We start from the raw sequence: 26027 nt of genomic DNA on the forward strand, positions 1-26027 counted from the left end.
CTTACGGAGAAACGCAGCGTAGGGCGGAGCTAAGAAACCTGGCTTCACCACACAGTAGTGGACCAGCTTTAGTGCGGTAGTACTGCTCAACTTTCGTTCCTTTGATTTTCTGCAAAAACCCTTGATGCCGATCGTGTTATTGATTTTAATAAAGAAGTTTTTTACCTTCTACACCATGGAAACCCTTTTTCCTTTTTAATCCTCTCTCATACATGACAAGCGATATACCCGAAGCCGGTCCGGTCATATAGATTCCACAGCATATGTGAAGGATCGGAGCCTGTGCAAGCAGATCAGCTGTTCCCTCAGATCAGCTGTTCCAGTCTACGGGACACATTGCCATCCTGATGTCAGTGGAGGATCGTATGTATGAATAGCAGGACTTCACTGGCCGTTCCAGCCTGCGGGATTCGCTACATTAGAGCCTGAAAGACCCCCGTAACAGGGGTCCCACATTTCTGGTAAGCGGCCACCTTTTCTCATTACACTACAGGATCCTGGGTCTTAGTGAAAGGACTACTTTATCCAAGAGATTATACACTTGGGTTAGAGGACTGTTTGCAAATCGCTTTTCAATCATCCATCCCTCAAGGGGACTTTGTCACATTGTCACTATTTATCACCTTTGAAGGTTTAATATCTGTGTTTTTTATTTGTAGTTTATTTGTTTTCATTGGTGTTTATTTATTTTTGATAGTTTATTTTGATAAATTTTGTTATTCAGGATTGTAAAGATAATATTCACATGCACACCCAGAGTAAGGGAGTTCCCTCAGTCTGGTGGATTTGACACTAGTAGCGCACCTGAGTGCTTTTAATATACAGCTATCCTTCTTGCATGGACTGACGTACAGGTACGTCGATTCGCACAGGAGAGCCGACCTGCCGTAGTATATCTGCGTGAGCTGGTCGGCTAGTGGTTAATGCTGAAGTACCCCCCAACATACTAATGTCATTTCTAAATAAATCTTTTCTGTTTTTATTACATATTTTATTTTAGGCTAAATAATGCAAAATTTGGGTCTCTGTGCTTCCCTATGCAGTGCAGGCTCGGGGGGAGGGGCCAACAGGCTTCTGTACATACAATAGCTGCCTGCCTGAGTACCTCTTGTGACATTAGCAGTCTCAGATCCCACCGCTGCCACCACAATGTGCCGTATTGCACTCTCTATTGCCGAATTGCACTATTGCCTCACCCTAAGCCTAAGCAGAGATCTTCCAGCTTGCAGGACAACAATGTAGGCACCAGCAGACTAGTTATCAGTGGGGTCAGTTATCCCTGTAGTTAACCATTTACATACACTCATTATACCCATTTAATAGTAACAGACACAGTTTAGGGCTCCATTCACACCTACTCTATATTACCAAAAGTATTGGGGCACATGAACTTTAATAGCATCCCAGTCTTAGTCCGTAGGGTTCAATACAATATTGAGTTGGCCCACCCTTTGCAGCTATAACAGCTTCAACTCTTCTGGGAAGGCTGTCCACAAGGTTTAGGAGTGTGTCTATGGAAATGTTTGACCATTCTTCCAAAAGAGCATTTGTGAAGTCAGGCACTGATGTTGGACGGGAAGGCCTGGCCTGCAGTCTCCACTCTAATTCATCCCAAAGGTGTTCTATCGGGTTGAGGTCAGATCAGTCAAGTTCCTCCACCCCAAACAAGCTCATCCATGTCTTTATGGACCTTGCTTTGTGCACTGGTGTGCAGTCATGTTGGAACAGGAAGGGGTCATCCCCAAACTGTTCCTGGAACTAAGGGGCCAAGCCTAACCCCTAAAAAACAATCCCACACCATAATCCCCCCTCCGCCAAATGATTTGGACCAGTGCACAAAGCAAGGTCCTAAAAGACATGGATGAGCGAGTTTGGGGTGGAGGAACTTGACTGGCTTGCACAGTCCTGACCTCAACCCCATACAACACCTTTGGGATGAATTCAAGTGGAAACTGAATCCTACATCAGCGCCTGACCTCACAAACGTACTTCTGGAAGAATGATCAAACATTCCCATAGACACACTCCTAAACCTTGTGGACAGCCTTCCCAGAAGAGTTGAAGCTGTTATAGCTGCAAAGGGTGGGCCAACTCAATATTGAACCCTACAGGCTAAGACTGGGAAGCCATTAAAGTTCATGTGCGTGTAAAGGCAGGTGTCCCAATACTTTGGGTAATATAGTGTATTTATATGTGACAGTACTTGCTTGTTTTTGCGTGATTCTGCATTTTCCGTTTAAGGTAGCTCATTCATTTCAATGTTCTGGCCTCTGCACAAAGATCACACAGAAGAAGTGCATGGCCCTTTTTTTAAATTATGTTGCGCCAAAACATGGTACTTGGTGTCATTGGGGTGGGGGCGCCATTAAGAATTAATTTATTGAAAATGTAAATACTTCTTGTCATACTGATCATCGTTATTTTATCTTATTAGTGCCAGAAATAGATTCTGACTTCGTCTTCAGGAAAACATGTCTGCAGGTAAGGACTAGAATTTAAGTTTGCATAGTTAAAAAAATACATATCCTGTATAGAAAAAAATCCCCCCCCCCCAAAAAAAAAAAACAATAATCACATTTAGTTGCTTTGCTGCCTGAAATGAAGACCGACACAGTTTTTTTTATCCAGCTGTATTTACTCAATGCAACTTATAACATCCAAGTGAAAGATAGAACACCTGTATGTCAGAAAAAAATAAATACCATTCAAAAACAGAATCACTGAGTTCGAAAAATGATCACCCCATCCTAAAAATGACTTGCAAACTCAATCAGGTGTAGCTAATCACCTTCTCAATGGCACACATAGCTGATTGTCTTTCAACTGTGATCAGTTGTGGTCATTTTGATTAGCTTAGCATGAAAAGAGCTTTCCTGGAGCATTTCAGTCCCTGGTAGTGCAACTGAAGCAAACAATCAACTATGGTTGGCAAGTAGGGATGAGCCGAACACCCCCCTGTTCGGTTCGCACCAGAACATGCGAACAGGAAAAAAGTTCATTCAAACACGCGAACACCGTTAAAGTCTATGGGACACGAACATGAATAATCAAAAGTGCTAATTTTAAAGGCTAATATGCAAGTTATTGTCATAAAAAGTGTTTGGGGACCCGGGTCCTGCCCCAGGGGACATGGATCAATGCAGAAAAAAGTTTTAAAAGCGGCCGTTTTTTCAGGAGCAGTGATTTTAATAATGCTTAAAGTCAAACAATAAAAGTGTAATATCCCTTTAAATTTCGTACCTGGGGGGTGTCTATAGTATGCCTGTAAAGGGGCGCTTGTTTCCTGTGTTTAGAACAGTCTGACAGCAAAATGACATTTTGAAGGAAAAAACTCATTTAAAACTACCCGCGGCTATTGCATTGCCGACAATACACATAGAAGTTCATTGATAAAAACGGCATGGGAATTCCCCAAAGGGGAACCCCGAACCAAAATTAAAAAAAAAAAATGACGTGGGAGTCCCCCTAAATTCCATACCAGGCCCTTCAGGTCTGATATGGATATTAAGGGGAACCCCGGCCAAAATGTAAAAAAAAATGACGTGGGGTTCCCCCTAAATTCCATACCAGACCCTTCAGGTCTGGTATGGATTTTAAGGGGAACCCCGCGCCAAAAAAAAAAAAAAACGGCGTGGGGTCCCCCCAAAAATCCATACCAGACCCTTATCCGAGCACGCAACCTGGCAGGCCACAGGAAAAGAGGGGGGGACGAGAGTGCGGCCCCCCCCTCCTGAACCGTACCAGGCCACATGCCCTCAACATTGGGAGGGTGCTTTGGGGTAGCCCCCCAAAACACCTTGTCCCCATGTTGATGAGGACAAGGGCCTCATCCCCACAACCCTGGCCGGTGGTTGTGGGGGTCTGCGGGCGGGGGGCTTATCGGAATCTGGAAGCCCCCTTTAACAAGGGGACCCCCAGATCCCGGACCCCCCCTGTGTGAAATGGTAAGGGGTACAAAAGTACCCCTACCATTTCACTAAAAAACTGTCAAAAATGTTAAAAATGACAAGAGACAGTTTTTGACAATTCCTTTATTTAAATACTTCTTCTTTCTTCTATCTTCCTTCATCTTCTGGTTCTTCTGGTTCTTCTGGCTCTTCTGATTCTTCCTCCGGCGTTCTCGTCCAGCATCTCCTCCGCGACGTCTTCTATCTTCTTCTCCTCGGGCCGCTCCGCACCCATGGCACGGGGGGAGGCTCCCGCTCTTCTCTTCTTCTCTTCTTCATTTTCTTCTCCGGGCCGCTCCGCACCCATGCTGGCATGGAGGGAGGCTCCCGCTCCTCGTCTGACAGTTCTTAAATAACGGGGGGCGGGGCCACCCGGTGACCCCGCCCCCCTCTGACGCACGTGCCATGATGGGACTTCCCTGTGGCATTCCCCGTGACGTCACAGGGAAGTCCCATCAAGTCACCGTGCGTCAGAGGGGGGCGGGGTCACCGGGTGGCCCCGCCCCCCATTATTTAAGAACTGTCAGACGAGGAGCGCCGTCACACAGCGGGAGCCTCCCTCCATGCAAGCATGGGTGCGGAGCGGCCCGGAGAAGAAAATGAAGAAGAGAAGAAGAGAAGAAAAGAAGAAGAGAAGAGCGGGAGCCTCCCCCCATGCCATGGGTGCGGAGCGGCCCGAGGAGAAGAAGATAGAAGACGCCGCGGAGGAGATGCTGGACGAGAACGCCGGAGGAAGAACCAGAAGAGCCAGAAGAACCAGAAGAAGAAGAAGATGAAGGAAGATAGAAGAAAGAAGAAAGAAGAAGTATTTAAATAAAGGATTGGTCAAAAACTGTCTCTTGTCATTTTTAACATTTTTTACAGTTTTTTAGTGAAATGGTAGGGGTAAGTACCCCCTTACCATTTCACACAGGGGGGGCCGGGATCTGGGGGTCCCCTTGTTAAAGGGGGCTTCCAGATTCCGATAAGCCCCCCACCCGCAGACCCCCACAACCACCGGCCAGGGTTGTGGGGATGAGGCCCTTGTCCTCATCAACATGGGGACAAGGTGTTTTGGGGGCTACCCCAAAGCACCCTCCCAATGTTGAGGGCATGTGGCCTGGTACGGTTCAGGAGGGGGGGCCGCACTCTCGTCCCCCCCTCTTTTCCTGCGGCCTGCCAGGTTGCGTGCTCGGATAAGGGTCTGGTATGGATTTTTGGGGGGACCCCACGCCATTTTTTTTTTTGGTGCGGGGTTCCCCTTAAAATCCATACCAGACCTGAAGGGTCTGGTATGGAATTTAGGGGGAACCCCACGTCATTTTTTTTTTTACATTTTGGCCGGGGTTCCCCTTAATATCCATATCAGACCTGAAGGGCCTGGTATGGAATTTAGGGGGACTCCCACGTCATTTTTTTTTTTTAATTTTGGTTCGGGGTTCCCCTTTGGGGAATTCCCATGCCGTTTTTATCAATGAACTTCTATGTGTATTGTCGGCAATGCAATAGCCGCGGGTAGTTTTAAATGAGTTTTTTCCTTCAAAATGTCATTTTGCTGTCAGACTGTTCTAAACACAGGAAACATGCGCCCCTTTACAGGCATACTATAGACACCCCCCAGGTACGACATTTAAAGGGATATTACACTTTTATTGTTTGACTTTAAGCATTATTAAAATCACTGCTCCTGAAAAAATGGCCGTTTTTAAAACTTTTTTTTGCATTGATCCATATCCCCTGGGGCAGGACCTGGGTCCCCAAACACTTTTTATGACAATAACTTGCATATTAGCCTTTAAAATTAGCACTTTTGATTTCTCCCATAGACTTTTAAAGGGTGTTCCGCGGCATTCGAATTTGCCGCGAACACCCCAAATTGTTCGCTGTTCGGCGAACTTGCGAACAGCCAATGTTCGAGTCGAACATGAGTTCGACTCGAACTCGAAGCTCATCCCTATTGGCAAGTAAGGTTGCCACCTCATCCCTTTAAACACATATTAATTACACAGATTCTGTGGCTGATTACGGTGGTAATTAAACTCACTCGGTGCCTTATCTGCATTTAATTAGCCTCAGAACCCGTGTAATTCAAAGATGTTCAGGTTTAAAGGGATGAGGTGGCAACCCTAGTGGCAAGGCAATGTCAACAGGATCTCCGGGATAAAGTTGCGGACAGTCAGGAGATGGATATAAAAACATGCCAAAGGCTTTATCCATGCCTAGAAGCACAGTAAAGTCTATTATTAAGAAGTGGAAGGTATTTGGTACAACACGGACCCTCCCTGGATCAGGACGTCGCTCCAAACTGGGTGAAAGAGTCGTGAGGAAACTGGCCAGAGAGGATACCAAGAGGCCTACAACAACTCTGAAGCAGTTGCAGGAATTTATGACAAAGAGAAGTCATTGTGTACATGTAACAAAAATATCACAATTTCTCCACAAATGTGGCTTGTATGGGAGGGTTGGGAAAAAAAAAGCCACTCCTCAAGTAAGGCCACATGCATTCACCACTCAGCTTTGCCAAAACGCACCTTGAAGTATCTGAGGCCACATGGAAAAAGATATTATGGTCAGATGAGACTAACATTTCATTATTTGGCTTCAACAGAAAATGTCTGGCAGAAATCCAATACAGATCACCATCCAAATAACACCATTCCTACAGTAAAGCCTGGAGGTGGTAATATCCTGTTTTGGGGGTGTTTCTCTGCAGCAGGGACTGGAGCACTTGTCAGGATAGAAGGAAAAATGGATGGGGCTAAATACCCGGCAAATTCTTAAGAAAACTCTGCTGCCCTCGGACAGAAAGTTGTCAATGGGAAGAAGGTTTACCTTCCAACATGACAATGACCCAAATCACACAGCAACAATGACTACACAGTGGTTGAAGGAGAAAAAGGTGAAAGTCCTTGCATGGCCTAATCAGAGCCAAGACTTAAACCCCATTGAAAATCTGTGGAATGACTTTAAGACTGCAGTCCACAAACGGTCACCATCAAATTTAACTGAACTTGAGCAGTTCTGCAAAGAAGAGTGGGCAAATATTGCAAAGTCTAAACATGTAATACATTTCCCACACATTATACATGTAATAAATATCCCTTGCATTATACATTATACACACAGGTTGTTACATTAAAAAAAAGGCACGAGGTCCTCCCCAAATTAGATTCCAGGTTTGAAGGGAGAACCCCACACAAAAATAAAGAAAACTTGAGGCCCACCCACCCCCCCAAACAATACACACCAGACCCTTATCTAAGCTTTCAGCATGGCAGGCTAGGAAAGTGAGGTGGGAATGTGTCCACCCATCCCCCCCAAAATCATACCAGGCCATATGCCCTCAACATGGGGGTACCTTAGACCCCACATGGCATATCGCCTTGTTAATGAGGAGAATATCGCCTTATTAATGAGGAGAAGGGCCTTTTTCTCCACGACCCTGGCTCAGAGGTTGTGGGGGCCTGTGGGTGCAGAATCTGGACAGGAGAACACAAAGGCAAACTATAAGCAGATTACACTTCAGCTGTGGAAATCCCCTCTTAGTCAACTGTCAAAAGGATCAAGTGTCCCCACTGGAATTTTCCCCTATATTCCTGTACTGGTGACAGCTGTCAAATTTTTCTCATCACTTTTTGACAAAAGTCAGAACGAATAAAGAGTAAACCTTCCCAGCGGGGGCACAGCAAACAAACAAAAAACTTGACAGGGGTTCTAACCCTTCCTTACTAGGTTGTGTGTGACCCTTTTTGCTCTGTAGAAACCTCTAATACTTTTGCTGCACACTATTATTTTTGTTTGTTGTTACAGGATATCCTGCACCTATCCAGTCTCAGCCACAAGGGCAGAATGGCTTCACCTTCTCCAGATCTACCGCTATAGTGCCACCGGGACTAAAGTGTCTTGTAGGGGTCGGTAATACGGCAAGCTATAGGAGGGTGGTGGTGGGGTGCTGACATGTCTTTTTTTGCTGTGGGAATTTCTGCCAATGCAGCCAAAAGAGCATTGTGAGGTCAGGGACTACTGTTGGGGGAGAAGACCCAATAATGGGTCTTCTCTTCCCAATCAGTGTCCCAATTCCCCTCATCAGACCATGTCTTTATGTTACTAACTTTGTGCAGAGGGGCACAGTCATACTAGAACATAATCCCCGACTCTGTTTTTGCCCACCTCGGGATTTTGAGTGTCCTTCCCAACTTTTGTGTGCCCCAACTCCTGCTGTTGAATTCTCCATAATAAAAAAAAAATCATGAAAGAATGGTGGGAACATCTCATAATGGGCACAGCAGGTGTACAGACCCAGGAACTCAGTACAGGGGTGGTGGGAACCCCTCATAATGGGCACAGCAGGTGTACAGACCTGGGAACTCAGCACAGGGATGGTGGGAACCCCTCATAATGGGCACAGCAGGTGTACAGACTCGAGAACTCATTACAGAGATGGTGGGAACTTCCCATGATGGGCACAGGAGGTGTAAAGACCCAGGAACTCAGCACAGGGATGGTGGGAACCCCTCATAATGGGCACAGTAGGTGTACAGACTCGGGAACTCAGCACAGGGATGGTGGGAAACCCTCATAATGGGCACAGCAGGTGTACAGACTCGGGAACTCAGCACAGAGATGGTGGGAACTTCCCATGAAGGGCACAGGAGGTGTAAAGACCCAAGAAGTCAGCACGGGGATGCAGTGAACCCCTCATAATGGGCACAGCAGGTGTACAGACTTGGGAACTCAGCACAGGGATGGTAGGAACTCCCATGATGGGCACAACAGGTGGGTGGAACCCCCCATGATGGGCACAGCAGGTGTAAAGACCAAAGAAGTCAGCACGGGCATGCAGGGAACCCCTCATAATGGGCACAGCAGGTGTACAGTCTTGGGAACTCAGCACAGGGATGGTGGGAACTCCCATGATGGGCACAACAGGTGAACAGACCTAGGAACTCAGCACAGGGATGATGGGAACCCCTCATAATGGGCACAGCAGGTATACAGACCTGGGAATTCAGCACAGAGATGATGGCAACCCCTCATAATGCCTCTTCAGCATCTATCAAACACTGAAATACAACATTTTGGGGGAACATAAGAGCTGTTCTATCAAAGAGATAAGCATTTTATTATTGAAATTATAGAAAAATATAAGATGCCTGTGGTTGCTCCAGACCCCCAGAGTTCACTATAACTGGAACATCGGTTTTCGGGTAGATTCATTTACAAATAGATAAAATAAGAGACACATTCATGAAATATAATGATCTATAAAAGCATAACACAGAAACAGGAAAAATAAAGAAAAAAAATAAAAATATTACCCAAATAATAACCTTATAACACATTTCTTTATTTACTTTCAGATGGAAGAAGTGATATTAAGGCATAACGGTAAGAGAATGGAATGAATAGAGAGTATTATAGAGCTTCCTGTCCTTTGTGCTGGTTGTTTCACAATAATACTATGAACGTCCCTCAGCTATCAAATGGCATCTGGGCCAATCACATCACCCTGTGCCATGTGATAGCTAAGGGACAATCACAGCATCACAATAATAAGCACAGCTGTTATGAAACTCATTGTGATCATGTGATCGCATAGCGACCATGTGATACCCTGGCTGCCAAAAGCGGTTGGGTACCGGGAGCCGCAATCCGCTGTGTCCATGTAGGTGATCCAGCCTACCTGTGCCACCCGCCAGCAGTAGCTGTAGTGCAGGAAGGCAGGAACTGGTAAAGATGTATTATTGATTACAGAGCCACAATGCTTTGTGTTTAGTCTGCCTGGACTTTAAATCTGAGTTCAGGGGACAGGCCCAGCTGCCATTGTAGATGGCCGCTGTTTAGCCGAGTTCCGAGGCCACCGTCTACTGTGGAGAGCTTTGCAGCAATTTGGGGTAGCATTATCTTCACCATCCGTGCCCATTTGGGACCCAGCACCTCCAGGCACAACATGGGGAAGAGAAAGATGAGAGAGGGGCCGAAGAAGCTGAGATTTCTTCCTCTTGGCTAACTCTCTCTCAGTCCAAGATGGTGGCAGCCGTTTTCTGGCCTCCACAGGCAGCGGATCACCGAGCAGAGGGAAAGGAGGAGACAGCCATCCAAGTGGGTCACAGAGAGGATCTGCCCGCTCATCCTCCTGCAGCACACCTCTCTCAAGCCCTCTAAAGAGCAAGCCAAAGCATGCCCTCGATCATCCTGGAGGAGGTGAGCACATGGCAGAGGAGTTTAATTCCAGCGATGACACAAGGGAGCTGGTGGAGATTCTGGAGGAATTTCCAACTTGAGGTCAGCCAATAATGGACACTACTTTGAAAGATATGCTGATATCTTTAAAGGGCTCCTTACACAGAGACATGGTCTCCTTTATGGCACAAGTGAAAGCTGAGGTCTCGGAACTGGGGGACTGAGTGCATCATATTGAGAACATAATGGAGTAGGCCTCTGCTCACAATGAGCTAGTTGATGCCCGTAATGAAAAATGATGAGGAAATCGCAACTCTTAAGATTAAACGGGCAGGTCTTGAGGACAGATCTCACAGGAATAATGTAATATTCAGAGGGATCTCTGAAACAGTGTTATCTGCAGATCTTGACCGGTCTATACAACAGATGATTGCTACTCTTCTCCTGGATACCCCAGAGAAAGAATTGGTGTTCGACCATGCTCATAGGCTCCCAAAACCAGCCTGCTTGCCTGATAATGCGCCTCAGGATGTTATTGCAAAAATTCATTTTTTCCGCATCAAAGATGATTTTACGCAATTCGCTAGGCCCAACTCGCTATTGCCTGATCCTTACACCCATCTCTAGCTATTTACAGATCCGTCCCAATACACAATAATGGCACGCAAACTAATGCAATGTGTAGCGAAGCTCTTGCGTAACCATCATATCGTATATAGATGGGGCTTCCCTGCCAAGCAGCTTATCACAAAAGATGGCAAATACTTCATGGCTGCCCCGTAGCGGAAGGCCTCCGCCTTGCTAGGATTTGGGGCCTACTTCCCCCTGAAGATGAACCCTTCCACTCAAAGCATTCCCCCTCCAGAGTGAGTCGTGATTGGGAAACTGCCGATGATGCAAATGTAATATAGCCTTCGGGCCTTCTTCTTCCTTCATGAAGCAGATATAGTCAATCGCAAAGGCTTATCTGCTCTCCGCATGGAGTTTGGCCTTTGAAAGATCCCAGCCCACAACTTTTGCATCCAGCATATGCTGCTCTGTGAAATATTTCATGCTTTTTTATTGGTTGCTTTTTCACTTTTTTGTTTTATGTGTTTTTCTTTGTTATCCTTTTCCAAGAACACCGGATTATCCTTCTTTTCGTTACAGGGTTATGAGTGTATTTCTATTTATCAACATTATTCTGCATCCTTAACGATTTTGTGACCCAAGGACTTTGCCTACATCAAGCCAACTTCCAGGTACTGCAACATATCCTTTCTACCACCTTTGGCCGTTTGACACAGTGGGAGCTGTGATCAGCAACCAGTATACACCTCATGGTGCTTAAAATTGTATCACTCAACGCCCATGGGCTCAACAGCCACTATAAACGCAGGACATTATGGATGGAAGCAAAAAAGTTAAAAAGAGACGTTCTTCATATTCAAGAATCACACGTCCTGAAGGTCAATCCTCCTAAATGTTCTAATAAGGACTACGCTCACATGATGATGGCTAATGCTACTGGGAAGAAAAGAGCAATTTTTATAGCTGTTAAGAATTCAGCAGTATTTGTAAGACATAACTCTGCTGAGGACCCTCAGGCTCGATATCTGACCTTAGTGTGTAGTCTCAACACCATCTACACCATAGTGAACTCATATGCACCAAACACGGGTCAAGCCCATTTTCGACGAAAACTGTTAAAAAAAAGTTAAACAAATGCAACAAGGGCATGTGCAATGGTGTGGAGACTTTAATTCTCTCCTCAACCCCACTTTGGATACCACTGCTTTTAAATCATCTTACAACCGCCATTTGCACCAGTTCATGCACGAAGCCGGTCTGGAGATGCCTTAACCCCACTGAAAAGGACTTTACCTTTTTTTCGTCAGCACATAAATCTTTTTCAAGAATTGACTATTGCCTAATGGACCTACATCTGCTACATAAAGTATCTTGTGCCGCCATTCACTCTTTAACAAGGTCGGACCATGCTCTTGTCTCTGTTACGTTGAGAGAGGATCATGCTGTTCGACCACCTACTATGTGGAGCAACAACACGTTTCTCCTGTCTCAAAAAAGAGTATAAACTTAAACCTTAAATACAAGAATACTTTCAGCTTAATTCTGTTAAGTTTATTAATTCAAAGTAATAAAGCTGACAAACTCCTCACAGGTCTCTTTAAAAAGAGACAAGCGAGATCAAATTTACCCTTCATACATAATCCTATAGATGGCACTAAAGTTTACCACCCGAAAAAATCGCAAATGCTTTCCAAAAAATGTATTTCTCACTTTACAATCTAAAAGATGATAGGGACACTCGCCAATTCTCTAAGGACTATATTTCTACATATTTAAAAGCTATTCCTCGGCAAATTACACTCATTCCATACTTTACAGATAGAATTTGAACTCCCTGCCTCTATGCGGTTTTATTATTTCCAACTCCAACATGCTGTCAAGACCCAACTGGGAACCGACGCATGGACTCAGAGTCTAACACCCATTTTCAACTATATGAGGGAAGTAACCGTACTACAGGGGTCATATCCAAGTGGGAAAATGACATTGGGGCTTTTGAGGAGGACCAGAGGGAGGAGGCACTTGCCGCAGTTTCCCCGGTGTTCCCTAAATGTGGCTCAAAGGCTGTCCCAGCTATATTTACTCTTGCGTGTCCATTACACGCCAGCTAGACTGGCGAGAATGGGTGTGCGAGATGATTCTGTCTGTACAAGATGCATGAGAGACCACAGTGATCTGATCCATACTGTATGTTATGGCTGTGCCCAAAATTGTATATCTATTGGAAGTATGTGATGGGAACTATTAACCAAGTATTTCAGGTCTGTCTCAAGGAAAACCCTAAACTATGCTTGTTGGGAATTATTGATGATGCCCCTGAGAGGGAAGCCTCTAGACTAGCAGTAGCTAGGGCCCTTTTCCAGGCTAGGAAAATAATTCTGAGACATTGGAAGTAAACAGAACCCCCACAGTAAAAGAATGGCTGAATCAAATGAGATACTATCAGGTTGGAAAAATACATTTATCAGCACAGGGGTAGTGTGAACAAATTCAATAAAATTTGTGGGCCTTAGCTGGAGGTTCCTGGTCTAGCTTAGGCTGATCTAATTATGGACCATCTACTATTGTAGAATATAGTAGGTTGCTAAGGAGCATGCCAGGAAGCCGGCCGCCTTGTCCTTAACAACAGATGAGTCATCAGCTGTCAGCGGGTTTGCCCACTGACAGCTGAATGTACAAAAAAGAATTGCCAGCTACAGAATTCAAGAAAAAAACAGCGTGGGGTCAACCCACCCAAATCCATACCAGGCCATTCAGGTCTGGTATGAATTTGGAGGGTAACCCTACACCAAAATAAAAAAAAAATGGTGTTGGGTTCCCCCCAGACCCTTATCTGAGTATGCAACCCAGTAGCACAGGAAAGGGAGGGGACGAGTGATCACCCCTCTTCCTGAACCATAACCATAGCAGGCCACATGCCCTCAACATGAGGCGGTGGGTGCTTTGGGGCTAGTGGAGGGGGGGCTCTGCCATCCCTGCCCCAAAGCACCTTGTCCCCATGTTGATGGGGACAAGGGCATCTTCCCAACAACCCTGGGCAGTGGTTGTGGAGGTCTGCGGGCACGGGGCTTATCGGAATCTGAAAGCCCCCTTTAACAAGGGGGCTAACAGATCCCGCCCCCCAAGTGAATGAATATGGGGTACGTTGTACCGCTACCCATTCAAAAAAACATTTACAATAACTCCAGAGATTAGTAAATGAGCAGAAGCTCTGCTGACTTCCATCATCCAATCATGTGCAAGCAAAAATGCTGTGTTTTATTTTCCTTGCACCTGATTGGGTATTCATTGCAAAGTGAATTTTTTCCTCATATACTAAGCTCTGGAGCAGCTGCACTTGCAAAGTGCATTGTCTTTTTGCCTTTAGTAAATCAACCCACTTAAGGACCGAGCCTTAAGCCTTAAGTTAAAAACTGTTTTTTTTGCTAGAAAATTACTTAGAACCCCCAAACATTATACATTTTTTTTTTCTAACACCCTAGAAAATAAAATGGCGGTTGTTGCAATACTTTCTGTCACACCCTATTTGCGCAGTGGTCTTACAAGCACACTTTTTGTGGAAAAAATACACTTTTTTGAATAAAAAAATAAGGCAACAGTAAAAGTGAGCCCAATTTTTTTTAATATTGTGAAAGATAATGTTACGCTGAGTAAATTGATACCCAACATGTCACGCTTTAAAATTGCGCCCGCTAGTGGAATGGCGACAAACTTTTACCCTTAAAAATCTCCATAGGCAACATTTAAAAAATTCTATAGGTTGCATGTTTTGAGTTACAGGAGAGATCTAGAGCTAGAATTATTGCTCTCGCTCTACCGATCGCGGCAATACCTCACATGTGTGGTTTGAACACCATTTTCATATGCGGGCGCTACTCGCGTATGTGTTCACTTCTGCACGCGAGCTCGGTGGGATGTCTTATTTATTTTACCTTTTATTTTTTATTTTTACAGTTTAAAAAAAAAAAAAAAATTGTGTCACTTTTATTCCATTACAAGGAATGTACCCTTGTAATAGAAAAAAAGCATGACAGGACCGCTCAAATATGAGATCTGGGGTCAAAAAGACCCCAGATATCTTATTTACACTAAAATGCAATAAAAAAAATAAAAATAATAAATTTGTCATTTAAAAAAAAAAATAAAAAAAAATGGCCCTTTAAGAGCTACGGGCGGAAGTGACGTTTTGACGTCGCTTCCGCCCTGCAATGTCATGGAGACGGGTGGGGGCCATCTTCCCCTCACTCGTCTCCATGCCCAGGCAGGGTGAACGTTCGATCGCCTCCGCTGCTGCCGACGGCCCCTGTAAGCGGCGGAGGGAACCTCTTCCGCCACCGATTAAAGTGATCTTGCGGCGAGTCCGCCGCAGAGACCACTTTTATCTGAAACCAGACCGCCGGCCGAACAAGACGATAATGGGGTTATGGCAGCTAGCTGTTGCCATAACAACGATATCCCCCATCAAAGTTAGAATGTATATCGGTTTGTGGTGGTCCGGAAGTGGTTAAAAGGGAAAAAGAAAAGAAAAATGCATGAATAATACAAGCAAAAATGCATAAAAAATGCGGGTTTAAAAATGCAAAACATGCCTGAAAAACGCATCAACCGCATAGATGTGAACCTAGACTTAAACATGATATCTAAAATGGTTTATTAGTTGACGTGTAACAGGTATATACAGTACAACTTAATTCAGACACCATTAACCTACCACCATGTGTGTAGGGGGCAGACGCAGAGTAGGCGAAAAGGATGTCATTGGCTGAGTCTAGTGAATACTTCTCAACCTTGACGGCAATGGAAGATCATATTTAGTACATAAGGCTCCCCAGTATAGTGTCTGTTTTTTATGTTTAGAGGAACTCTTTAGAAACCATTGACCTTAACCATCATTCAGTTTTTCAGACCAAGAACAAGAAGGATCTGTTCACTATACATCAGGAGGTGGAGTGCTGTGGACCTTTACTGAACCTACGCCTTCGCAATCCACACAATAGAGACGTGCTTTTCCTTTACCTGGCCTCCGATGGTGACTGCTTCGAAGTGCTAAACCATGTAAGTATTCTGTTTCCGTGCAGCTTCTTAACTTCATAAATTAGCTGAATTCATTCATGGTTAAAACTTAAAGAGCATGAAAAGGTTATATTCAGACAGGGGACATCAAATTATTGGCTAGTGGGTCTGATTTCCATGTTGGGTACATTGTCTGCCTGCTAACTACATTTCTGTAGCTGATGGTATTCATATCATCTCAGGGTGAGCTTCAATAAATGCACCAGTGTGTTCTCTGGTTCCAGCACTGCCCTCTTTTTAAGCCTCATTGAAACATCCCTGGTGGTCAACTTTGTCAGTATAGAGGGATTCAAGTGTGGCCCCAGAAATCACCAATGGGTGATTCAATGTATGCATTGTTAGAAAACTGTCAGAGACTTCAGCCATGCTGCAGGAGATGTTCAGAGACTGCAGACTTACTTTAGAAGGCTGTCAGAAGCTTTGGATATGCTACAGGAGATGGTAAGAGACTACAAATATGTTACTGGAGATGGTCAGAGATGGAAAACATGTTACAGGAGATGGTCAGAGGCGGCAAACATGTTACAGGAGATGGTCAGAGGTGGCAAACATGTTACAGGAGATGGTCAGAGGTGGCAAACATGTTATAGGAGATGGTCAGAGGCAGCAAACATGTTACAGGAGATGGTCAGAGACAGCAGACATACTACAGTAGATGGTCAGGTTACGTGAGAGTAGAGTAGTAGAGTAGAGTAGTGCAGCGTTAATAATGACACTGAGGCCCAGATGCAAATACTAGGATATTGATGAACTTGCAAAACAGTCACAACAACCTGGTGAGAACACCCATCCAGGAAACCTATAGTCAATACTGTGGAGAGTAGCAGTAGAAGACCCGAGCTGAAGGCAACGCCTGGCGAGAGAGGTGGAGTTGCGGCGTGGCCGGTCTGACCCAATCAGGAGCTTGCAGAAGTGTAGACGTAGGCCCTATGCTTCCTCTACTCCTCAGGAACCTCTCCCTACCGCTAGTGCTGTCCCTGACAGATAGGGTACATCTTCCTACACTAGCCACTTCTGAAATGCCCACCAAGACCTGAGGGCAGGCAGTTAAAAAGGCTCTGCTTGACCCAAGACGGCCACTAGGATCACCTGAATGCAGCATAGTCAGCCAGAACGCTGCTCCAGGGGGCCGAGGAAACCATAGAGAAACCAAGTTCAGGGGCAGAGCCCGTCCATTAGGGGTGCACAGGCACCACCCCCTCTCTCCAGGCCACGTGACGTGGCAAATTATGAAATCTCGAAATGCAGCGCACAATTCTCTTCTTCTTTAATGGGATAATAATGAAGCTGCTTTGCTGGTGATACTGATGGAGTTATTGCAAAAGAATTTTCAAAGGCTTTTTTTTTTTCTAGTGATATGAAGAATAATATTATTATGCTTTTTTTTGGGGGCAAGTTACCACAACACTATTATCCCCTAGTTTTTAAGATCAAAGATACTATGTTGGTGTTGGTTGTTAATTTTACATTGTATGTTTTTTAAATGTAACTGCCGACTCCCAAACTGTCATTTGAAGTAAAACACATAGCCAAGTATTATTCTCCACAATTATTTTTATTGTGCATTAAAAAGAAAACAAATAAAATTAGACATGCTATCTGCCAATAGAACTCAACCAAAAAGTGCATTCTATGCATCCAAAAATATAGAAAATATAACAAATCAAATCATTATTATGTCATTATTATGTATTATCATGTCATTTTTATCTGACTGTATTATTATACATCATTTTTTGATGCTATTTGAGTGGATTTTTTGTACATTTTTTAATAATTTTATTAATGTCTTTGATTTTATTTTGTATTGGTAATGCTTGTATTGTTAAAAGTTCCGAAGGAAGGCATCGGGTGATGTAATATTGAATTTGTAATGGGACTAAGTAATTGTGTGGTTGTGGTATCATTATCACCCACAGTGTATAACAAATATTTGTTATTTGTTTTTAGTTCTTACTTTTTATGTTAATTTCTTGAGGTGTAGAAATACACGGCAAGTTGAGATTATTGAGCTTATATTAGAGGAAAGTCTTAAAAGCTTTTTATAGTGATTGTTCTGTTATATAGGCCGCAGAGCTGTATTCATATAAACCTCTTTTTGCCACTGTTTCCGGTGTCGGACGTTGCCATAAAAGCGGCGCATCTAGTTTAGGCTGACGGACGACGTCGCCGCCTAGCTCCGCTGTTCCCGGCGTCGGCTGTTGCCATAACAGCGTCCCTCTATAAATAGACTGACTGGTGATGCCGTAGCCCCGCCCCGCTGAGGAAGTTCACTGGAACGTAACGCGTACGGGGGGAAAGCTGCGTATGACGTCACCCGCTGCCGCCCTTCGAAACGAAACAGACACATGTCTGTGATTTTATGCCTCTAATCATCATTTTAAATGTGAGTAGTCCATGTGTGGACATAAATACATTTATAATTACACAGTGAGCACTTAGATCTTCTCTTTTTATTATATATTGTCTGATACCCATTTTGAGCCTTTGAGACGTCTGGAGAGAAGTGTTTGATCCGTTATTTACCTATTGGATATTGGGGTCTGCTTGCATGACTACCTGTTTAGGAGTCCATGCCTTAAGGTGAGAGTAGAAAATAAGACCGGAGGTGGAGGGACTGTCACCTATTGTGGATTTTATCATCACTGGTGAAGGTTTTCTAGGACCTGTTGTCCACTAACTCTCTGGACTTACTTTTACACTGAAAACTATTCAATCCAGGAATTGCTTTTTCATCAATATTCTGGACTGTCATTTGTTTGCGCTGCACTTTTACCTTGATACAATATTTGCTACTTTGGATTTTTGTGATAGTTCTTTAGTGTTCAGCTTGCATACGTAAAGGGTTGTTTTATATTATTTCATTTATATATTTCTGCACTGATTGCACCTTCTGCTTTTATAAAACAGAAGATGGTGAGATACTGAGAACGTGCTGCAGAAGATGGTCAAAGACTGCTATTTCACCAAAGGAAATAGAGACTGCAGAAATATTAGGGAAGATGATCAGAGACTAGAGACCTACTACAGGAGATGGCCAGAGACTCCTGATGATATACTGAGGACATGCGGCAGGAGTTGATCAGAGACGGCAGGCATGCTACAGGAAATAATTAAAGACTGCAGACATATCACAGGAGATGATCAGAGACTGCAAACAGCATAACTCCCAACTGTCCCAGATTTGGAGGGACTGTCCCTGATTTGGAACAATGTCCCTCTGTTCCTCTTTCCTCCTCATTTGTCCCTCATTTTGGTCTGATCTATATAGATGTATATAAAATGCACTTTTTATCTTTCAAAAAGTGTTTCCCAGCGCCAAACCTTTCATTCAATTTCTAATTGCTGCATTTGTATATTTCAAAGGCCAATATAAAAGAATAGTAGTGGTAAAAGAAAGCACTTGTGGGTTTAACCAATGCTTTCATTTTTTTTTTTAATTCTCCTTTAAGGGGGCATGGCAGGGGGTGTGTCCTATGCCTATATACTTTTCCTAATAGGTGTCCCTCATTTCCATCTCAAAAACCTGGGAGGTATGCAAACAGGCTACAGGAGATGATGAGATACAGAGGATATTCTGTAGGACAGTGGTCATCAACCCTGTCCTCAGGGCCCACTAATGTCCCGTACACACGGTCGGACTTTGTTCGGACATTCCGACAACAAAATCCTAGGATTTTTTCCGACGGATGTTGGCTCAAGCTTGTCTTGCATACACACGGTCACACAAAGTTGTCGGAAAATCCGATCGTTCTAAATGCGATGACGTAAAACACGTCCGTCGGGACTATAAACGGGGCAGTGGCCAATAGCTTTCATCTCTTTATTTATTCTGAGCATGCGTGGCACTTTGTCCGTCGGATTTGTGTACACGATCTGAATTTCCAACAACGGATTTTGTTGTCGGAAAATTTTATAGCCTGCTCTCAAACTTTGTGTGTCGGAAAATCCGATGGAAAATATGTGATGGAGCCTACACACGGTCGGAATTTCTGACAACAAGGTCCTATCACACATTTTCTGCCGGAAAATCCGACCGTGTGTACGGGGCATAACAGGCCAGGTTTGCAAGATAACTGAAATACATCACAGGTGATATCATTTGCTGCTCAGTGATTGCATTATTCTAGTCTGGTAAGGTACACATAAAACCTGGCCTGTTAGTGGGCTATGAGGACAGGGTTGATGACCACTGCTGTAGGAGACAGAGATTGGAAACATGCTGCAGGAGATGGTCAGAGAGCAGGGACCTACTATGCTAGGTGGTCAGACTGCAGGCATGCTACAGGAGATGTCTAGAGATACAGTAGTTGCCATTACAACCCCTTTACAAATCAATACTCCCATATTTGTACTCCCTAACATCCTCCAAAAAAATGACTGGCCCCACCATCGATATTCCTTTCAGCAAGACCCATTATAACCGAACAGAGACCTCAGGTTAGGGGCCTGTGAAGTTGTGGTGTCAACACAGTTTACAGATCTCCCGATGTAGCCCTGGATTGTAGTAGCAGAGCGGCCTGAAGATCACTGGAAAAGGTTATTTAGAGGCATCTTTTTAAACAAACATTTGGAGATGAGTTATTGCCAGATAAAGGAGGGGGACTGCCAGTGAAAGGCGTTTTTAGGGTTACCACCAATCAGCTGCAATGTAATAAAAGTACAACATTGTTGTAAAAGTTGAAAGAAGGGTAGGAAATGAGTACTTTATCAATTAAAAAAATAAATGAATGAAGAAGACGGCAGCAGCTGATTAATGGTGGGGGGGGTTAACTGTTTTTTTTTAACCCTTTCACCTCCCTTCTCTCCTGTACCTCCCACCTCCATCCTATCTCTAACACCTTCACCTCCTCCTCCCTCTATCGGTGATCTGAACAATGATACGCTGCATAAGGTGCACCAACACCAAGCTCCATGTTTTATGGATTAGCATGACAGCCAAGTCGAATGGCATTTTTAGAAAGAGAAGTCAGCAGTCCGGGGCTGCCATCTTGCAAACAGGAACAAGCTGTGGCTTCCTGAGGAACCACAATTGGCTCCCCACTGTGCATATGTGAGCTCATCCAGCGCTCTGTGAATGGTCCTGAAGCCTCCTGGGACATGTGATGTGTCCTATGAGGCAGCAGGGCAAGAGACACCATCCTCACCTACAGTGCCTTTAAGAAGTATTCATACCCCATGAAATTTTCCACATTTTTTCATGTTACAGCCAAAAACATAAATGTATTTTATTGGGACTTTATGTGATAGACCAACACAAAGTGACACATGATTGTGAGGTGGAAGGAAAATTATAAATGGTTTTCAACATTTTTTTACAAATAAATATGTGAAAAGTGTGGGGGGTACATTTGTATGGCGCCCCCCTGAGAAAATACTTTGTAGAACCACCTTTCACTGCAATTACAGCTGCAAGTCTTTTTGGGGATGTCTCTACCAGCTTTGCACACCTAGAGAGGGACATTTTTGCCCATTCTTCTTTGCAAAATAGCTCAAGCTCTGTCAGATTGGATGGAGAGCGTCCATGAAAAGCAATTTTCAAGTCTTGCCACAGATTCTCAATTGGATTTAGGTCTGGACATTGACTGGGCCATTCTAACACATGAATATGATTTGATCTAAACCATTCCATTGTAGCTCTGGCTGTATGTTTAGGGTCAACATTGTCCTTCTGGAAGGTGAGCCTCCTCCCCAAGTCTTTTGCAGACTTCAACAGGTTTTCTTCTAAGATTGTCCTGTATTTGTCTCCATCCATCTTCCCATCAACTCTGACCAGCTTTCCTGTCCCTGCTGAAGAAAAGCATCACACAAACATGAATGTTTCAAGGTGGAGATGGTGTGTTCAGTGTGATGTGCAGTGTTAGTTTTCCACCACACATAGCATTTGGCTTTTAGGCCAAAAGGTTAAATTTTGGTCTCATCTGACCAAAGCACCTTCTTCCACATGTTTGCTGTGTCCCCCACATGGCTTCTCACAAACTGTAAACAGGACTTCTTATGGCTTTCTTTCAACAATGGCTTTTTTCTTGCCACTCTTCCATAAAGACCAGATTTGTGGAGAGCACGACTAATAGTTGTCTTGTGGACAGATTCTCCCACCTGAGCTGTGGATCTCTGCAGCTCCTCCAGAGTTACCATGGGCCTCTTGGCTGCTTCTCCGATTAATGCTCTCCTTGTCTGGCCTCATTTTTTATCTTTACAAGTAAAAAGGCGCAATGCAGGTATACCTCAAAAAACTGTTCCTTAATAGTCCAATGGCAGGGTGAGTATATATATATATATATATATATATATATATATATATAGAGAGAGAGAGAGAGAGAGAGAGAGAGAGAGAGAGAGAGAGAGAGAGAGAGGAGTCAGTCAGGGCTGCCACCAAAAAGACCAAAAAAAAGCAATAGTTAAAATTTCAGAGGCGGCAATCAGGAACACTCTCCTCCATTAGCTGCTCCAGCAAGATCACTCGTAGCAGGAAATGGTATATTTTAAAAGAAAAAGAGGCGCTTCATTGTGCAGTAGTTTAAAATGCTTTAATCCATGAATGGACAACTGACATCTAAGCATTGGCAGGATAAAACATCGTTGCAGTTAAAAAAACACAGCCGAGGCCGATCAGCTGAGAGTGTGGTGACATCAGGTCCTCTGGCTCCACCCAACGCTACGTTTCTCCTAAGCATAGCCTCCTCTCCCAGTCGATGCCTGTTTAGGAGAAACTTAGTGTTGGGTGGAGTCAGAGGACCTGACGTCACCACACTCTCAGCTGATCGGCCTCGGCGTTGGCTGAGTTTTTTAACTGCAACGGTGTTTTACCCTGCCAATGCTTTGATGTCAGTTGTCCATTCATGGATTAAAGCATTTTAAACTACTGCACAATGAAGCGCCTCTTTTTCTTTTAAAATATACCATATCCTGCTACGAGTGGTCTTGCTGGAGCAGCTAATGGAGGAGAGTGTTCCTGATTGCCGCCTCTGAAATTTCAACTACCAGGCGTGGAGGGAAGTCTGTCTCTACTCAAAGACCAGCTGTTCCTGACCCCGAGAGGAGTTTTGTTCAGGCTCATATGATCTCTGTGGTGGGGATCCATCAAATCTGGTAAGCAGCCCTCTTTTCCTATTTCTGCACTGTCTTAGAAGATCCATAGAAGATTTACTGAAGACTTAAAGAGGAATCACACCTCCGGTTTATGATACCACTATTTTCCATATGAACTATAATTTTTTCATTTCTTTATATTCACATTACTATTTGGTTTTAATTTGAGTAGCGTACTGAACTTTTTTCTTTATACTGTACAAAACATCATGTTCAAGGTTTTTTTAGTTGCAGCACTCAGGATTATTTATGTTTCACATATTTGCTATTTTGTGTGTTTTTTATGCACTTTTAAAATAGAGTTTCACTAATTTAAATTCCACATTGGTTTATCACAGTTGGGGGTAGCGCGGAACGTCTACCATATATAATATAAGTATAAAAATATACATATATATTTATATAAAATCGTGATATCTTGCCTAAAAAAAAAAAAAAGTCTATAGTGATATTAAAAATAAGGTGGACGGCCATGTCTTGGTAGGTTTGCAGTTGTGCCATACTCTTTCCATTTTCAGATGATGACAGTGAGATGTCAAATGTATTCCTGACCTGTCTGGTGTGTTCCTTGGCCTTCATGATGCTGTTTGTTCACTAAGGTTCTCTAACACACCTCTGAGGGCTTCACAGAACAGCTGTATTTATATTGAGAATAAATTACACACAGGTGGACTCCATTTTCTAATTAGGTGACTTTTGAAGGCAATTGGTTCTACTAGGTTTTAGTTAGGGGGATCATAATAAAGGGATCTGAATACAAATGCACACCACACTTTTCAGAAATTTATTTGGAAAAATTTGGAAAACCATTTATCATTTTCCTTCCACTTCACAATTATGTGCCACTTTGTGTTGGTCTATCACATAAAATCCCAATAAAATACATTTACGTTTTTGGTTGTAACATGACAAAATGTGGAAAATTTCAAGGGGTGTGAATACGTTTTCAAGGCACTGTATGTCATTGCTATATTGTTATGTTATATTTTTATGTCATTGCTATATTTTTATGTTAATTTCTTATGTTATATTGGTATATCATTGCTATATTGTTATGTTAAATTGTTATGTTACATTGGTATATCATTGCTATATTGTTATATTATATTGTTATGTTATATTGCCTTCCCCCAGCTGAAAGTTTGTGCTCAGTCGGCTCACCACATCGGGAATGTCAGGATCGTCTCCTCCACCAGCATTATGAATGTTTCCATTGAGAGGGGGAACGGAGAGCCGGTGTTCAGCGCCAAGCTGCCTGTATTTCTGAACTCCAAGAATAACAATACTATTAAGGTGAGGTTTTTACTGGGTTGGGCAGCAGAAGGAACTAGAAGCAGAATCTCAAGCTAAAATGTATACACATACACAGCAGTGTGTGTGAGAGCGCTGGCTCCTCCCCTGTACCTCTTGGACAGGTAATCTCTTATTTAAAAACTTGGACTGAGCCATACTGAGAAGGGCACTGCTCTGACTTACCCACTCCTGTGTTTATTTTTGATCTTGAACTGTTGAGCTTTGTAGACAACAGGCTTTTACAACATAGCAGCTAAGAACAGACAAGTAAATATGTGAGAAGGAGCGTACAGTGCCACCTGCTGGCTGTAAATGTAATGATAAAATATCGCATACAAATATTTTGTATTCATGTTTTTCAGCTCCTCCTTACTTTCTCTTGGGTAAAAAAATATTGTTGTTTACAGAGCTCAGCAGCTCAAGCTAAAGCTTACACACACAAAAAGTCAGAGCAGCAACTCCTCCTCCTCCTCACTCTGTATGACTCTATCTATGGTTACACTGACAGACAGCCTGAAAGGAGACAACTACTGCAGTTCTGGTCCTTTAAATAACCCATTGTACTGTGGGAATCTTGTGTTATATATAGATAAGCTGCAAGTTTCAACTGGCTGCCTGCATACAAAAAATGTAAAATATTCATAGGCTTCATAAGCAATATTTTATTAAATTAATGTTACTCAAAATTCTATAAAGAAGGAGAAGCGTTCAAATCAAAGAGGGTAAAAGACCAGATAAAAGTACCATCATCCCAAATGACTATTGCAATAATATTATAAATGAGGTAGAGAGCGGTCGCAGTTAGCTGCCTCTGTCGACCTGCATCTCAATACCCCATAACAGGGACAACAACCCCTAAAGAGGGGGAAGGGGGGGGACTATTGCGGGTACTAATAAAGTGAAAATTACAGTACACAAAGGTAGAGAAAGAGGGCAATAAGGTAGTATAAAAATTCCATTTTAATAGAAAACATAATTAAAAAATTGTAACAATATCACATAACAGTTGTAATTTAAAAATGGAAGCAGTCAATACAACCAATTGGATTACAACCCATAGTGTTAGTAGACACAAATAGAGCTTGAATTCTCGACCGGTTTCGCGGTTTTACCGCTTCCTCAGGAGAGCAATATCTGTAGTGTAACATATAATAATTGTAATGAGTATAGCACACAGAAAAATTTTTTTTTCTCATAATAACATTATTAATGCAGCACAAATATTTAGAGAAAATGTTACACAATTATGTACAATTAGGTAGAAAAAGAATGAGCTCACCCGTTCTACGGCTCCCGGTGGGTGTACACGGCCTCAACCGATTCCCCCCGTGGCGGACACAGGGGATGACTACACAGCCTCTGAATGGATAAATAGGATGGTAAGATAAAGGGATATGGACTGGAGAATTAATTAGGAGGGAGTATGAGGTGAGGAAGTGCCATTAGTGTGCCTCTAGGATTAGAAACGTGTGCAGGAGAGGGGGCCAAGGAAATGTTGAGGAAATGGGTAGGAGGTGAATGGACAAAGGGGAAGGGGAGGAAAGGGGAAAAAAAGGAAAAAAAGGGGAGGAGGGGGGGGGGGGGAGGGAAGATTAGGGGAAGAAGGAAGGGGGGGGGGAGGGAAGGGGGGGGGGAAAGGGGGGGAGAGGGGGGGAGAGAGGAGAGAAGAGGGAGAAGGGGGGGGGGAAGGCAAGGAGGGGGGGGAGGGGGGAAGGGGAGGGAAGGAAGGGAGGAGGGGGGAAAAAGGAAGGAAGGGGAGGAAAAAAGGGGGGGGGAGGGGAAAGGGAAGGGGGGAGGGGGGGGAAAGGGAAACGGGGGAGGGGGAAAAGGGAGGGAGGAGGGGAGAGGGGGGCAGGGAGGGGGAGGGAAGGGAAAAGGGGGGGGGGGGTT

At 43.7% G+C, this 26027-nt stretch overlaps 1 protein-coding gene across 1 annotated transcript in view; it reads left to right on the forward strand.

Moving 5' to 3' along the window:
* The first annotated feature begins 224 nt into the window (after window positions 1-224).
* LOC141134157 (uncharacterized) overlaps window positions 225-26027 on the forward strand; it is a 44567-nt gene continuing 18764 nt past the window's right edge. Inside the window, exons 1-6 of the mRNA XM_073623742.1 lie at window positions 225-461; window positions 2435-2481; window positions 7737-7837; window positions 9287-9314; window positions 15577-15734; window positions 23979-24137. Of these exons, the coding sequence (XP_073479843.1) occupies window positions 2472-2481; window positions 7737-7837; window positions 9287-9314; window positions 15577-15734; window positions 23979-24137 (456 nt within the window). The 5' untranslated portion in view covers window positions 225-461; window positions 2435-2471. The remainder of the gene's footprint in view (window positions 462-2434; window positions 2482-7736; window positions 7838-9286; window positions 9315-15576; window positions 15735-23978; window positions 24138-26027) is intronic.

The sequence above is a fragment of the Aquarana catesbeiana genome, linkage group LG03 (genome assembly GCF_042186555.1).
Source record: "Aquarana catesbeiana isolate 2022-GZ linkage group LG03, ASM4218655v1, whole genome shotgun sequence".
Taxonomy (NCBI): domain Eukaryota; kingdom Metazoa; phylum Chordata; class Amphibia; order Anura; family Ranidae; genus Aquarana; species Aquarana catesbeiana.